We start from the raw sequence: 16,741 nt of genomic DNA on the forward strand, positions 1-16,741 counted from the left end.
TGATGGTTTTTACTGCCTCAAAGAAAAAGAGATATACTGCAATCACATTTAACGTGAATCATGGTAATACGATCACTTTTGCCTACGATTATTTTATTATACTATTATATTGATAGCAGTAACCGAATGATAACATTAATCGATGAGGAAAAACAATGCCCTTCAAAATAGCTGCGGAATTTAACTGATTTATTATGGATATTACCAGGAACATATAAATAGGTACTTTGAGATCATTTTAATTAGGAAAAGGTTGTTTATAAACTGTTCCCAATATTTTTAATGCAAAGCTCAGATATGAACTGTTAATAATGTTCCTGGAAATTATTTGACCAGTGCTGTATCTGATATCTTATTACCAGGACGACATCCCTCGTTGAAAGAGAATATGCCAATGAAAACAAAAAATTAGGTAAAAAAGAAATAGTAGATGCTTTCATGGATATTTTTCCTCTCCCCCCTTCTGCAGGAGCAAGGAAAAGGAGGCAAAAATTCTGCAGGATTTCTCCCTTTCTGAAGAATAGCGACCTGTGTCTGATCGACCGCAAAATCAAAGGAGTTTTTCAAAATCTATGCTAAAATGACGTTGCTTTTTTGGCTTACTTTTACATCATTTATGAAATTCGGAAGGCTTATTAATTTATTAAAGTCTAGCTATTTAGCGACTTATGGCTTTTACTTGGCGACCTTTCTCTGCCACCTGATAACTTCATATTCCATTTTAGTTTTATTTGGCGACTTTATTTCAGTTTAAAAAATTTATTCTGCAATACTTAAATCTTAATAACTGAATTATTGATCCCAATAAAGGATCTATTTTTCATGTTTTCGTACACAAATAGGCGAGGCCAAATAGGCGAGGTCATTCGATTACAATATCCGAAAGATAACACTGACCGCGATCATATTACACGTCGCCTAGTATGCCTAAAATAAATTGTTGTTAAGTGGTTTACACGTGCAATCATCACAGGCAGCGTATGCATATTTCATTACAGGTTAGATAAGGAAGTATTCAAAAACTTGTTCTTGATTATGATAGATGTTCAACTGGCAAAGAAATTACATAGAAAAATCTTTCTCTCTCTTTTTTTTTTTTTTTTTTTTACGAATGAAGATTTATATGTAACTTCAGTAAATATTTTTTTTATTACAAAATGGACCTTACGTAAAAAATATCCATCATATAAAAGATGGGCCCCGTCTCTTCCCCAGTTGCTCTTTAAATGGGGGAGAATGTAAGGACCTTTCTCCCACCTTAGCACATGCCTTCGTGGTTTGACAGAAGCACATCTGGATATCAGTCGGGATGTCTTTTATATTTCCTGCGCCGAAATTAAGATCATAGCTCTAGAAGTACAAAGAAAAGATTTTATATATAGCGAAATTCTTTGGTTGCGCTTACGTATCACTGTAGATGTTTAATAAATTAATTGCCTCTCCTTTATTATGTTAAAGATTAGTTCAGCCTTTAGTGTACAGAAATCTCCCGACTTGACGAACGGCAATGATAACTATGCTAAATTATTTAACCTGGGGAATTATTGAAGTATAGTGAAACAGGAAAGAAACAACAACAAATTTAGTAACTGCGCGTGATATTAACCGTAATTAAGCCTTAGTGCGTTTTTTAATTAGTTTTAATATTCACTTCTTTTGGCAGATGTAGCAATGTTAAAAATGTCTTTAGGCGTTTTTGTAAGATAATCCATTTTTCTTAGCGGATCGACAATCCACAATCCACAATCCAGCTTGCAGCTCGTTATAGAGGGCTTGAAAAATACATTCAAATTTGGCACATTAGAAATTAACAAAGAAAATGTTCTTCATTCAAAGCAGAAGACGTGGTCTGCGCTTCGTGAAAATATTAACAAAAGAAAATATTTCAATGATGACGACATCGGTAGGATAAGTCTCTGGCACATATACTGGCGATGTCATCATCGCTCGAGTTGGAGTCAGAACTGCGACAGGGCCTAAGATATGCAAATCTATTTCCACCACTTCCTGTTTAGGAACCTTGATTGGAGATCTCCTGTCGTTAGCGGGCGGGCACATAGCAAAGTAAACAAACCATTAAACGCAGTGTGGAGCTTGAATTTCGTTAGTATTGTAGCGATGCATAAACAGTCAGGGGTAGCGTTTCGACATTATTTAAAATTTTACACTGAGTATGAACAAAAAATTGCAAAGAAAGAATGTCTAATACATTCGAAGTTTATTAATGACAGCAGAAAGTTCATAAACAGGTTTCCTTTCCCCCGAAAGAAGGGAGAATAAGTCGCGCACAGTCTTTAAACTCCTTCTAGTCGCAGGAAAGATTAACGCGGAAAGGATTCGTGTATTCTCATTTGCCCGAAATTTTCAGAGCGTCTCTCGATTGGCGAGTGCACTCTACCTGTTTACAGGTATAATGCTGACAGGGCCGAGGATAGCTTCTTGAGAATTTCAAGTGACTTAGAAGGTGACCCGTTACCATCTATTGGGGTGGTCAGCTCTTACTTCTGCTTTCGTCAGCTTCCATGAGGATGCAAAGTAATGTATGCACATTACATGCAGAGCTCTTGGTTTTAAGATATAGCTTTTGGTTACATTTCCTGACCCTTTCGCTACAATTTCCTTCACTGACTGAATGATTTATTGTTCGTGTTGCTAGTGCTCACTTGTCTGACCTATAGTCAGCCCAAGCCCACGAAATTCCTCGTGGCAAGGAGCGCAAGCTTACGCCTGTCGTCGATTTAGCTCAGCTCCGCCCCCAATCTTGATAGAGAGCACCCTGGGAAGGGGAAATGGATCCGAGAGTCTCCCACCGTTCTTCCCCTACCACCAACCTTTCGAGAGAACTTTCGGTTCGCCTCATACTTATAGGGCCCCCATGCCGCATAGACACGATACAAACATCCATGCCTTCTCCAGGATTCGAAGCCAGGCCTTTCAGTATGGCAGTCAGCGACGCTAAACACTGTACCGGTCGGGCGGCTGAATGACTTGTATTGGCTTTAACCTTATTAGCAGTAATTGCTTAGCACAGACTTTGATCATTTACGATATTTTTTCTTTGTTTGTTATTTGTGATATTATATTTCTTGGCAAAACCATGGGCTAGGTTATCAATGAAGATGTGAACAAGTAACTAGAGGATCATAAAAATGAATTCAATGTGAAAGAATAACAAGTTCAGAAGTAGCAACAAAAGGCGATTTTAAAAGACGAAGAAGAAAGAAAAATGACCCTATCCGCGAAACTGGGCAAGATTCAGAATTTTCATCTAAAGATTTTACCCTGATAAAGCAATTGCAAGCTGCAGCATAAACATTTTTAGTAGTAATGCTATAGCTCACTTTTCAATACTGTTGCTCACTTCTAATGTTGGTGACTTTGACTACCGTATCAAAGGGGCTGATTTCGAATCCTGGAGAAAGCATGGATGTTCGTAAATGTATAGTGTCTGTGCGGCATGGGGGCACTTTAAATATGCATCGAGCCGAAAATCCTCTCGAGAGGTTTGCAGTTGGGAACGAGGGGTGGGAGACCCTTGGACTCATCCTCCCTGGGGTACTCTCCGTCAAAATTGCGGGTGAGGGTGGGGGTGGAACTTAGCAAACTCGTACTGTAGCCTGCATAGTGCCCAAGGCTCTTGCCAACGAAAAAAGCAACCTTGAAGAAAAGCAATCTTGACTCCTAGCTACCAAGAATTTCGAATTGCTTTGATTTCAGACAAGCGAGATTAGTCGCAACAACAACGATATCTCAGTTTTGAAACATTTTAAAACCTAGGAAGATTTAAGTGACGCAACAACAAATCTCGTAGGCCAAATTTTGAGTGAAACAGAAAGTTCAGTGAGTCCCAAGAAGGGTCCATTGAGGCTTAGAGACAAAGAAAATGAAAATGATAGGCCTCCTAAAGATATTTACCTGATGTTTTTACGGAAGGGAATTTCGCTTCCAAAGAGTAAAATTTTTTATCATTTCCCGCTTGTGCCGTCCGCACTCCTTTCTAGAGGTATAGTAAAATTAAATTATGTTCTCATCTGTTTAATCTGTTAGACATTGTGTTTATTGTTTTATATTTAATGATTTCCATTTTTGGTTATGTCCATTTATGCTTGGTTATCATTTTTGGTTAAAAACTTGTGCAAAGTTTACCTTTGCATTAATTTATAAAGTAAAATTTAGGCACTTTCTTCTGCACGCCCTGACTGTCTTCACGAAACTTCTTCTAATAAGATATTTTCATTTCTACTTCCCTGTAATTACTAGTATTCTGAATTTCATCCACTTAACCTCTGGACGAAGGGCCCCGCCGATTGAACTGTTCACATGAACGGATATTTCAAGGAATTTAATTCCAATTCGAATTCAATAAAATATACTAAAACTGCAGCACGTATTTTCAACTAAATTCTTCATACATTCCAACTACATTTCTGGAAGCATCAGAAAACGTAAAATGCGCTAAATGCATATTGTAAGTTTAATGGATAAATATTTTTCAAAATTAACTTATTGAAATTCTTCTAAAATAATTGTTCGAGCTTAGTATCAAAAACCTTCCATAAGCTATAAACACGCTATTTCTTTTTTGAAAGAATAAAATTTGTTGCAATGGATTTTATATTAATTTATTCCGCAATCTTAGGTAAATAGTTTCATTAATCGAATACAGATGGCAGCACCAGAATACCCATTACGGATTAAGTATCAAGTTTGGGAATTTGGGAAAATTAAAGGAGGTAACGATGGAAAATTTTGCTAAGAATTTTCGAACAGATTCAACGATTCGAGTAAGATAACTATTTACTTTAAATTTATAAGTTACATTTTGTATAAGAAATATCCATTTAAAACATTTCTCGGAAAAAGACGCCACCACGCTTCATTTACGTATCCATTTCTGAACATAACAACTTCTGATAATATTTTTCCCCTGCTTTATACGGTTACAGAAAACTGGGTGTTATTACAACACCATGCATTTTCCTTTGTTATGAGTAAGAATCATATGATACGCCACCTAACAGTTAATCATCAGACGAATGTTTTTATCCTGCTGTCGTGCCAGCACTCAGACGATAGAATGTCTGAGGGAGGGAAGGAACTCGAAAAAAAATAAATAATTGCATCGAATTTTACAGAAATAACACCCACGATATTATCCCATCACCTAGCCATCCAGATGGTATAGTGGTTAGGGACGCTGATTACCGTACATACGGTCCCAGGTCCGAATCCCACAGAAGGCATGGATGTTTGCAAGTCTATAGTGCCTGTGTACTACGGAGGCACAGACACTATAGGCTTGATCGGTGCGTAGTTGATGCGATGCACTCAAATACGCATCGATCCGATATCCACTCGAGAAGTTAATGGTAATCAGGCCCGGAGTAACCATTCAGCAATATAAATACGTACTTACATGGAACAAGGAAAGAGGGCACTGAGAAAAAGTCCTTGAATATTCGGGAAAGGGAACGCCAAAAAATTTACCATTGCCATTTTTAGCATGAAAGAGCACCAAAATCTTTTAAGCGCTTAGGACTTCTAAAGCTCTTAATCCAGCCTAGGTGGCAGGGAAAGAGGGATGGGAGATCCTCATACCGCTCTCGGGGGTATGCATCCTCAAAATTAAGACGGAACTAAAAAGTTAGCCATCCGGACTACGCATGTACGACCAATGGTCAAATTTTGGCGACCCGCTCACCTCATTTTGGTGTCCCACTGTACCTAGCTGAATGTTGGTGGCAAAAAAGCTTGATCTCGGTTTTAATGACTGATTTAAAACTAGCTAAAAATAACAGCATTTTAGAGTTTTAAGAAACTCTATTGATTTTGAAGGTGATGAAACACAAGTTCCTCTTCTTCAGTAGCAAAAATTCTGCAGAAAAGTTTCCTTGCTGAGGAAAAAAGAATATTCTGGAAACATCTACACTAAAACAAAATTGCTTTTTTTGCCTAATTTTAAATTTTACATTTGCATGCTCTCTTTCAGTGAACAAGAGATACATTTCGAGGATTAAGATCAGCGATATAGCATCGGTCAAATAACTTTCAGAAATGTTATGAACAGTTTAAGAAAATGAAATTCTGCGTAAAATTTCCAGACAATCAATTGTTTGTAGCTTAAGGTTATATTCCTAAATTGTTAGTTATATTCCTATTAAGTGGCGGCTACTGTGTATCAAGAGATGAGAAAAATTCGGGAACCTCTCGAAGCGGCAAACTCAGGGAGAAGCTGCTATCAATAACTTCCGAGCGAAATTGGATAAAAGTAACAACAACAAGTTTGAAAACTGCACTACAAAATGAAAGTCTTTGTATCATGCTCGTTAGCATCATTAAAAGTTAGAATTCGTTCTTCTATTCTCAAATTTACAACCCAGCAAAATCTGGGAGAGGTTTTCTTAGGTTTCTCAGAACCAGAAGGCGGGATAGTGAATCGTGGGTTCGTGTATCGTCCTCAGTTTTGTTCGCAGCCCACTCTTTTGCTGAGACGACACCAACTTGAAATGGAAAAATGTAAAACACGCGGGCAGTAACGTTTATATTCACAAAACGGATTTGCGGGTTGATGACCCATGAATTGTAATGTAAGTTTATAGGTGTATGTTACTCATAATACTGTATTTTCTCTCGTAATTTTCCCTCTAGTCCTTTAGCGCTATGTTCTGAAAATTTCAAAAATATTTTTAATTTACTGTACGGAGTTTTTCCCCGTGAGAGCTAGTTTGTTAACAAACTGTATTCCTCTCAGTATTTTAATTTTATTCTATGTATTCAAATTTGTATTGGCGTTTTTGTTTTAACATTTTATCCAAATTACTTTCCCTCGCCTTCATTATTTGAAACGTATTTTGTGCAGATTTTTCTTTGAGCCATCAGAACGTGGCAGCTGTTTTCATACTTAAGAAACTTTCCAAAAGTGTAATTTTAACTTACTTCTACTATTTACGTTCCAGCTCATTGTAGCTTTATCTAATGCTGATGTGCTTGAGCTTTCAAAATCCGGGTCTTTTGTTCGTCCCCTTCAACTTCCTTCCTCAGATGTCCCTCTTGGGAATTGCGGTCAAGACTCATTCATGTGAGGTGCCCCTGGGGATTTACAAGATAATCGAGCCAATCAGATATCCGCCATATACAGGCTCAATAGCTGTCAGATATTGTAATGCTACTTGGCTGTACTCTTATTGGAATGTAGGCTTCTTTTAAAGAAATATTACTGTGATAGCTACCAGTAGTTTATCCTTGACTACTTTTCATTTGTTACATTATAACTGTGACCGCGTTTTACAGAAATTAAATGACTCGCCTAAGTTTTCCCTTTCAATTTCAGGCGATAAAATTAGTTAAAAAGGGGGGTGAAGAATACGCGAGGAAATACGGTAGTAGAGAAAAATATTTAAGTTGGTGTTGGTGTATTTAATTATGGCAAAGCACACGAGGGCTATCTGCCTAAAGGGAGGGGTGCCTTTCGTGGAGGACTTTCTAAGGGAAACTGGCTCGTATACACGTTACACATGGGGAAAACCACGAAAACGCCCATGCAGCCAGCCCGTTCGCGGGATTCGAACCTCAGACCGAACTACCAGTGTTCAGCGTCTTTACCGCTCGGCCGCTGGTGGGCGAAAAATATTTAAGAGAATTCATAAGAATAAAACTATGGTATATTACAATTTGTGTTTTCTACTGCATACCCACTTTTGTACTGTAATTTAAATTTCCTTTACGGGACTGTAATTTAAATTTCCTATGCTACATCTACATATTTCCAATGGGGTTCAAATAAACATTGTCACTCACCTTGCAAGAGACTTTATTGGAAGCAACTTTCTGCTTGTTTCTCCAATCCCATACGTTGACTACCATATCGTGTTGAGAGCCCACGGACACGACGTATTTCAGGTTAGGGGAAAATGCCTAGGAAAGTAAAAATAAATTAATGAACTTACATCACAGTTTTCAGAGTCTATTAGTTCAATAATACGTGTAATTGATATTAATTTGAAATGTGCCTAATTCATGGTGCATCCAAATGATAAGTTCTAGAAACATTTGCGTTGTTATTGCAAGTATTTACTTCTTAATAAATTATAAAAATTATAAGGTATTTTCTCTCTCCTTTCCACATGCCTTCCTGGTATAACTGGAAGCACGATCGACGCATATTCGGGAGGTCCGTAGTTCTAATGCCGACGAGTGCACTGCACATTTTGCACGTTCCTGCATCGATACAACCTAATTTGACGCCACAAAATATTTACAAAATACAGTGGTACCTCGGTATGGCTCTGCCTTAAAAAACTTCCAACTTGTTATACGTCCTTTTAAGATGCAAAACTTAGACAGGACGTATAACGTACGTAACAGGACGTAAAATATGCATCAAAATATGTTCGAAACAAAACAATCCCAGTGATCAACCGAAACGAAGCCTTCTACTATGCAGAAAGAATTGTACAAGGTTGTAGCGAAGCGGTATCTTAACTTTAAATTAATAAACCTAAGAATACATCACTACGAGAGGACTGTAAATTAACCTTTATTCGGTAGTTTGAACTTTCGAACACAACACAGCACAAAGTAAAACGACAGAGTTACAATTAGCGGTTTTAAGAATGCAAGAACAAAACGCGAGCTACGCATACAATCTGCGCATTGCGAAATAATATCTCACAGACAGGCAGAGAGCTCTGGTGGCCGAAACATTCCGCCAGGCGTTGAAACATCGTTTCAAAATAGATAGCTTTTATAAAATGAAATTATCATAACAATATTAAATTATGCAAAATGTATCATTAAAATATTCACAAGAAAACATACTATGAAATTATGCAATGAAACTAAATTGTTCTCAAAACAGATGCACAGAAGCCTTGATACAATTCAGGAACTTAATTAAAGTAAAGTACAATGTTATAATGCTTTAGGGAAAAACACTTAACCATTGATAGGCGAAACACTAAGTTTGTGAATTGGCCTATTGAAAACTCCGTTAGCAGTTTTGATCTTCACGATACGCACAATATTATCTGAGCTAGGAAAAACTTCCAGCACTCTTCCTAATTTCCATCGTAGCGGGGGTAAATTGTCTTCCTTTATGATAACTAAATCATTAACCTTTAAATTACGTTGCACTTTCAACCATTTTGAACGTCGTTGCAAATTAGAAATGTATTCATTTGACCATCTTTTCCAAAAACTTTGAAACATTTTCTCAACAAGCTTCCAACGTTGCAATATAGGAATTTTTTGATCGTGTAAACTTTATTCTGGTAAGGCAGTTAGCGGGGTACCAATTAAAAAATGGCCTGGCGTAAGTAAAATTCTGATGGATCTTCAGACAGTGGACACAAAGGTCGCGAATTTCAACAAGCTTCAATTTGAGCTAGCAATGTCGTAAATTCTTCTTGCGTTAGAAGTTGTTCACCTACGGTTCGCTTGAGATGTAACTTTGTAGATTTGACTGCAGCTTCCCATAATCCTCCAAAATGTGGCGCTGCCGGGAGGATTAAATATCCACTTAATACCTTCAGTAGAGCAATATTTATTAACCAATTCATTTTCATTCAAGGAGTTTATTATTCTTTTCAATTCCTTATCTGCAGCAATAAAATTTGTGCCACAATCGCTATGCACTTGTATTGGTTTTCCTCTTCGAGATACAAAGCGCTTCAAAGCGGCAATAAATTATTCTGATGTAAGATTACCTACTAATTCAATATGTATAGCTCTTGTAGTAAAACACACGAATACACAAATGTAGCATTTCATTGGTTTTACTCCTCGACCTTGCCTGGGCTTCACTTGAAATGGCCCGGCGTAGTCAATTCCAACTTTGGAGAAAACCTTTGACGGAACGACTCTAGACGATGGTAAATCAGATATTATCTGGGTAGATGTTTTAGATCGTACACGATGACATTTCACACATTTCCAAATCTGTTGTCTTACAACTGACCTAGCGTGGATTATCCAATATTCTCTTCTAATTACTGACAGCAATAGCAGGAGGCCAGCATGGAGATGGGATATATGAAAATGATTCACTATAATCTGTGTTATGTGATGTTTCTTGGGCAACAAAATAGGATATTTTCTGTCCTGCGCGATGTTGGATTGTCTTAATCTTCCTCCAACGCGTATAAGTCCATTCTTATCGATAAACTGGTTCAAAGAAAGGATCTTACTATTTGAGTTTAACGGTTGATTCTTTTTTAGAAGATTATATTCATTAAAAAACTCATCCATTTGAACTACTCTAACAATTCATTTTTAGCGTATTGCAATTCTTCGGTTTTAAGGTAACCCTTAATCCTTGTTGCGGTAGATTTAGCTGAATTATTCGCAAACCGAAAACACCATGCGATGATTCTTTTAAGTTTCAAAAATGATGAAACTTCATTAAGGACTGGAATTTGCAAAGCGACTGTTCCAATTGAACAAGAAATATTTTTCCGTTGTTCCCTTAAAGACTCTTCTGAAAATGGTAAGTTGATAGAGAATGGAATATTATTTGAATTAAGCCACTGAGGACCTGTCCACCACAAGTCATGAGTAGAAAGCTCTGAAGGCAAAAGACCTCTTGATGCGCAATCAGCTGGATTCTCCTTTCCTTTTATATGATTCCAATGCGATGAAGGTAAGACTGATTGAATTTCTGAAACGCGGTTGGCTACGAAGGTTTGCCAGCGTGTTGGTTCTGATTGTATCCAGGACAAAACTATCATTGAATCACTCCATGCGTAAATATCGTCAACATGAATTTGCAATGAATTCTGCACAGCTTGAACCAAATGCACTAACTGAACTGCAGAGCAGAGTTCTGAACGAGGAATAGAGATTACTTTCAGGGGAGCTACGCGAGTTTTTGATGTTAGTAGCTGCACCGAAACTGAAGAATTGTTTGAAGACTTTAAATAAATCACTGCGGCGTAAGCTTTCTCTGATGCGTCAAAGCAACAATGAAGTTCTACATTTGTAGATTTGGGCAATAATACTCTCCTAGGAATATGAATGCATTCAAGATTTGCGATATCTTCACAATAGATTTTCCATCTTTGATTGATTTCATCTGGCAAGGGATCATCCCACGAGATTTGTAATTTCCATATATCTTGAAGCAAGATTTTTGCTGCAACTATAAAAGGTGCTAACCAACCAAGTGGATCAAAGATTTTCGAAATAGAAGATAAAATTATTCTTTTAGTAGAACACTCTCTGTTTTCGAGATTTCCAAAGTGACAAGTAAACTCGTCTTGCGTTGGATACCACTCCAAACCCAATAATTTTATTGATTCAATTGCCTAATTCTTCAACTAATTTCTTTTAGGCTTGAATGGCAATTTTACTGAGTAACGACCATTTTCACTACGGACGTGATTTTCCACTAAATGATTTTCACACAATCTTTCCTCTTTAGTTAAAGGTTTCGATGTGGGAATTTGTTCCAAATTCCAAAATGATTTAACTAATTCCTCCGTGTTTACGTTTAGCGTATTGACTGAAACCTGCTTACGGTTTGGGAATTCAAAATGTGTAGTTCCAGCAATTACCCATCCTAACTTAGAACAACATGCAAATGGAAGATTTTTGCCCCTTTTAATTACCTCGCCATTTATTAAAGTAAGGAATACATTAACTCCAAGTAAAATATCAATTTTTCCCGATTCATGAAATGTAGGATCTGCTAAAGTTAAATCTTCGAAACTTTCATATAAATTCAAAGGTAATGTTACACTTGGAATGTTTCCTGTAATTTTGTCTATTATGTAAGCGGACGTTGAAATTCTGTAATTAGTATTAAAATGAGGTGTAAACAACAACTCAATTTCTCCAGTAGTAGTTGTATTGAAAGTACCTAAGCATGACACTAATATCTTCGAATCCTTTATGCTCAATCCTAAATTGATAGCTGTTTTCCGACGAATGAATGATTTTTCACTACCTGAATCTAGTAAACATCTACAATTTATCAATTCATTTTTTTGAGTTTTCAACCTTAATTAAAGCAGTACACAAAAGTACATGACTACGTTTACCATTAGCATGAGCTCCAAAATGTTTATTTTCATAGTTGTTTTTACAAACAGTTGGAGAAACCTCACTCAACTTGTTTTCTGGTTTAATTTGCGATTTCGGAACAAACACTTGTGCTTCCGGTGAAGGGAATCTAGATGCATTTTTTGGTTTGAAATTATTTTCTAAATGCAAAATGCTATGATGATGCTTAAAACAATGCTTGCAGGTGTTTGCACTCTTACACATTTTAACTTTATGGACATTAGACAAGCAATTAAAACAAAGTTTATTAGTCTTAACAAACTCTATTCGTTTTTGCACTGGTAAATTTAAAACATTAGAACACTATAAAAAATGATCTTCTTTACAAAATAAGCAGGTAGAATTAGTAATCAGAGAAGTAACCCTATTATACACTGGTTTATCTGATTTATGCGTTTTACTAATTAAAGGTTTACTGTTCTGTAATGTTCTAGCGTAATTCTTCAAAAATTCTATCAAGTCATTCAACTTTGGTATTTCGTCTTTTTTTAATTGACGCTCCCGCCACAATTTTTTCGAAACGTCAAGTTTTTGCAAAATAATATACAACAACAAAGTATCACTAAAATTATCTATCCTTTGATCTAATATTTCCAATGAGCGAGTTATTTCGTTTACGTTATCTACTAAATTTAATATCGATGATGCAGATTCCATTTGTATTTGTGAAACGTTAAGAATTCTTTTAATAAAAGCAAATATCTGTTCTCTCTTATTAGAAAATCTCTCTTCTAGTAAATTCCAAGCAATACTGAAATTTTGATCAGCTATGGGAATTGACTGAATAATGCGATAAGCATCATTTTTCAAAGAACTCTTTAAATATTGTAATTTTTTAGCTCCAGAAAGATTTGGATTGTTGCGAACACTAGCGTTAAATAAATCTTTAAATGTTATCCATTCAGTTAAATTTCCGCTAAATGTGGGTAAAGATAATTTCGGTAACTTTAAACTTACAGATTTTGGTTCAGGTATGACAGGTTTATCGCCATTTGCATTTACGACCTCGTAAATCTTTAACTTACCAATAATTTTTAAGTGAACCTCCTCAATTTTCTCTAAAATCGACTGTTCTTCCTCAACGAAAGTGTCTATTTTATCATCATCACAATTTGTATAAATGTCTCTAAATAAAGATTTAAAATCTTCCTTAAAGATTTTACATTTTTCTAAGATTAATTCAGCTTCAGCATTATCTAAGTTATCATAATCTATTCTCTCGATAAGTTTCGTTAACTGCGTTTTCAAAATTTTCTTTCGTTTTTTTTTTTTTTTTTTTTTTTTTTTTTTTTCCTATATCTGACATTTTGAAAATATTCTAAATTCACGATTTTACTAATACTTTAAACACTAAAATAATAGCAATAACGAAATGTCAAATGCAATTAAAATGCGTTAACTATTTCACTCACCTCGTACACTGTATCCATTGCGTAACTCTTGAGAATTCTAAACCGAAATTGCATTATCAACTCCATTACGGACACGTAGAATTCTTATTCACAAGCGCGGGTTTTTCTCGAAGCTCCAGCGTAGGACGACCAAATAATGTAGCGAAGTGGTATCTTAACTTTAAATTAATAAACCTAAGAATACATCACTACGTAAATTAACCTTTATTCGGTAGTTTGAACTTTCGAACACAACACAGCACAAAGTAAAACGACAGAGTTACAATTAGCGGTTTTATGAATGCAAGAACAAAATGCGAGCTACGCATACAATCTGCGCATTGCGAAATAATATCTCACAGACAGGCAGAGAGCTCTGGTGGCCGAAACAAAGGTAATCGTTGAAACTAAACCTAAAAACTAAATTCAGCGATTTTTTAGAGCCTGCTCGAACTTACGCGTGTTTATTTTTCACACTTTCTCGCACATAGCACTGATTGTGCATGCGCAGCCACGAACACACACTCAACAGCTACGCATGCAGCCATGCACAGCCACCGCAAACCGGTAGTTTATTTTGACGCATAAGCAAATAAATATCATAAAATTAGTAACACAGCAACCTTGAGTTTGGCGTAGATTTAATTCAAGATCTCAATCGGTTTTGAGGACAAACAGGTACAGGTCCCTCTTCATCAGGAGCAAAGAAATTTGCGATCAGTCTTGCAGGTTTCTTTGTTCCTGATGAAGAGGCACCTGTGCCTATTTGCCTTCGAAATCGAGTGAGATCTTGACTTAAATCTATGCCAAACTTAAGTTGATGTGTTACTGATTTTCTGTTTCACTTAGAGTGTTTTTCTTCTGCTTTCATTCAAGAAATATCAGTTTAAAGAGAAACAATAAAATCAGTGTGTTGGGTAGACATGAAAATACTCACCACACAATTGATCCCATGTTTGTGGCCTGATAGGTCTGCGATTTGTGTGAGTTTCTGGACGTCCCATATCCGAACGTGCGAAACGGCTCCACACTGAAATATGATAAATATTCGATGAATTTCATTCAATATAGATAAAGTTATACATTTTTTACACCTGTTACTTTATTACATCATAAACTACATTTGATTGTTCATTAGTCTGTACTCTCGCGTAGTAATTATACAGATAACTGTAAACGGCATCCGATACACTTCATAAAGAAATAACGAAAGATAACTTATGATCATGGCAGTAACTACTACCGGGGCAGTGCCCCCAAACCCCGATCTTAGAGAGCCCGAGTGAGGAGAAAACAATACATCTGTTACAGGCAATAAAATGAAAAGCCGGCATTCTATAGAATACCTAGGCATTTCATAGAATGCCTGTCGTTTTTAGCAAAGTACGATACATGAGAATTATTGTATAATTTACCTAGGCAAAGAGGAACGTTCTATAGAATGACAAATGCTATTTAGGTAAAGTATGAAAATATTAATTAGTCAAAGTTTATTCAAAAGAGGGCCATCTTCAATAAAAAAAAAGTTATTTTAAAGAAATAATGAGCTGTCCAACCGGTATAGTGGTTAGCGTCGCTGACTGCTGTGCCGAAGGGCCCGGATTCGAATCCCGGAGAAGGCATGGATGTTTGTAAACGTATAGTGTCTGTGCGGCATGGGGCCTTACGGCATGGATGTTTGTTAAACGTATAGTGTTCGTGCGACATGAGGTCTTACGGCATGGATGTTTGTAAACGTATAGTGTCCGCGCGGCATGGGGAGTAGGCGAAGAGGGGGTGGGAGACCCTCCGACCTGTCTCTCCCCGGGATGCTCTCCATCGAAATTGGGGGCGGAACTGGACTATATCGTACTGTCACCTGTAAAGGGGTTATCATATCTAGCGACGGTCCCCAATAGACGGAACTTTTTTGAGAAAAGATATTCTGGTAGCACTGGTTTAAACGGGAGCATTCCTAGAAAAAACAGCTCCGCTGGAAGCGAAGTCCAATCCAGCTATGGAAACGATGCCCCAGCTACGCGATATATTTTGAAACTTCACCGAAAATGTTTCGTCTGCAGCTCCATCCCGGGTAGAGATCAACTAATCAGGGTAGATAACCAACTATCATATGTGATAGAGACTAAGTTGCATTAAATCTATGTTAAAAATACAGTGCTCCCAAAGAATCGTGAAATCGTTAGTAATAATGTTATCATAGTTTTTAATAATATAGATTAATTCTTTCCCGAATTTGTGAGACTGAAGAGGAGAATACTCAGCTATAAATATTGTTACGAATTTTGTACTTAGATAGGTAATTATAGTAGAATTATAAGTAAAATTGTTGTATTTTTCTGCGCAGTATAGCGCGAGACAAATTTTAAGAGATAGCTATGCCGGAAAAGTAAGAACACAGGGACAATTTAACAAGTGCATTTAACATTGAATGCATTTAAATGGGTATCTCGGTAATTTGGTGGGGAATCGCCAAACTTCGCCTTGGTCCGGTCCCTGTATCACCGTAATATGTATTGAAATTGAATAAATGTAAGTTGAGCTCTGTGTTAGCTGTAACCGTTATTCCACCCTCGTATTGCTTTCATTAATTTCGAGAAGCAGAAATAACAAGAAATATCCCGTGGCCGGTTGAAAACTATTTAAGGCCGAAGAGAGAGCATCAGTTTTCAGTTGTTTAGTTAGTTGCTTAGTTATTGTTGTTGCAAGTTGCTTAGTTCCGCGTGAACTGACATATCCAAGTTAGCTTTCTCTTTAGATGCTCTTTGCATTGCGTTGTGTTTAACGTTCTGAGTAGCTTGAAGTATAACTACTGATTATACTGTGTGATACTGTAAATACTTGTAGGTATATTTCTGTAGAAAATTCCAGAATATATTAAATATATTTCTTTTGATAACAATATTTTTTATTAACCTATTATTGGACTTGTGCATTCAATCTATTACGAACCCGCACGCACACAACAATATTTTTTTACGACCATCTGCCGAGTTACCATCGGGTTGGCAAGAAAGTAATTTCGACATTTTAGTGTGAAATAAAACTCAATTTTTCTATACAAAAAATGCACTTCAATCAGTCAAATATCTTTCATTCTAGTCAACAACCTTTTCCGACCTTTCTGATAACTTCTTGATTCCACGCTCAAAGAACTCAATCAAGTTCGATTTGAGGCCATCCTTATTACAAAAGAGACAAGTGTTAACCCGATAGTAACCAAGACGAAGTGCGATTTGAGTAAAAAAAACCAACCAAGTGCGATTTGAGGTCATCCTTGTTGCTGAAAATTTTGC

At 36.6% G+C, this 16,741-nt stretch overlaps 1 protein-coding gene across 4 annotated transcripts in view; it reads right to left on the bottom strand.

The window, feature by feature from the left end:
* The window catches only part of LOC118197980 (WD repeat-containing protein 62-like), a 186,438-nt gene that overhangs the window by 90,112 nt on the left and 79,585 nt on the right, over nucleotides 1–16,741 (bottom strand). For 3 of the 4 annotated variants that reach the window (XM_085819945.1, XM_085819943.1, XM_085819944.1), the window contains exons 4-5: nucleotides 14,386–14,478; nucleotides 7,798–7,914 (exon numbers count right to left, since the gene is read on the bottom strand). In XM_085819945.1, the coding sequence (XP_085676071.1) occupies nucleotides 7,798–7,914; nucleotides 14,386–14,478 (210 nt within the window). Of the gene's footprint in view, nucleotides 1–6,936; nucleotides 7,069–7,797; nucleotides 7,915–14,385; nucleotides 14,479–16,741 lie in introns of those variants that run through there. The other variant, XM_085819947.1, reaches the window with a different exon arrangement.

This window comes from Stegodyphus dumicola, chromosome 7 (assembly GCF_044657685.1).
Source record: "Stegodyphus dumicola isolate Sdum_Otavi_A_Nest chromosome 7, ASM4465768v1".
Taxonomy (NCBI): Eukaryota; Metazoa; Arthropoda; class Arachnida; order Araneae; family Eresidae; genus Stegodyphus; species Stegodyphus dumicola.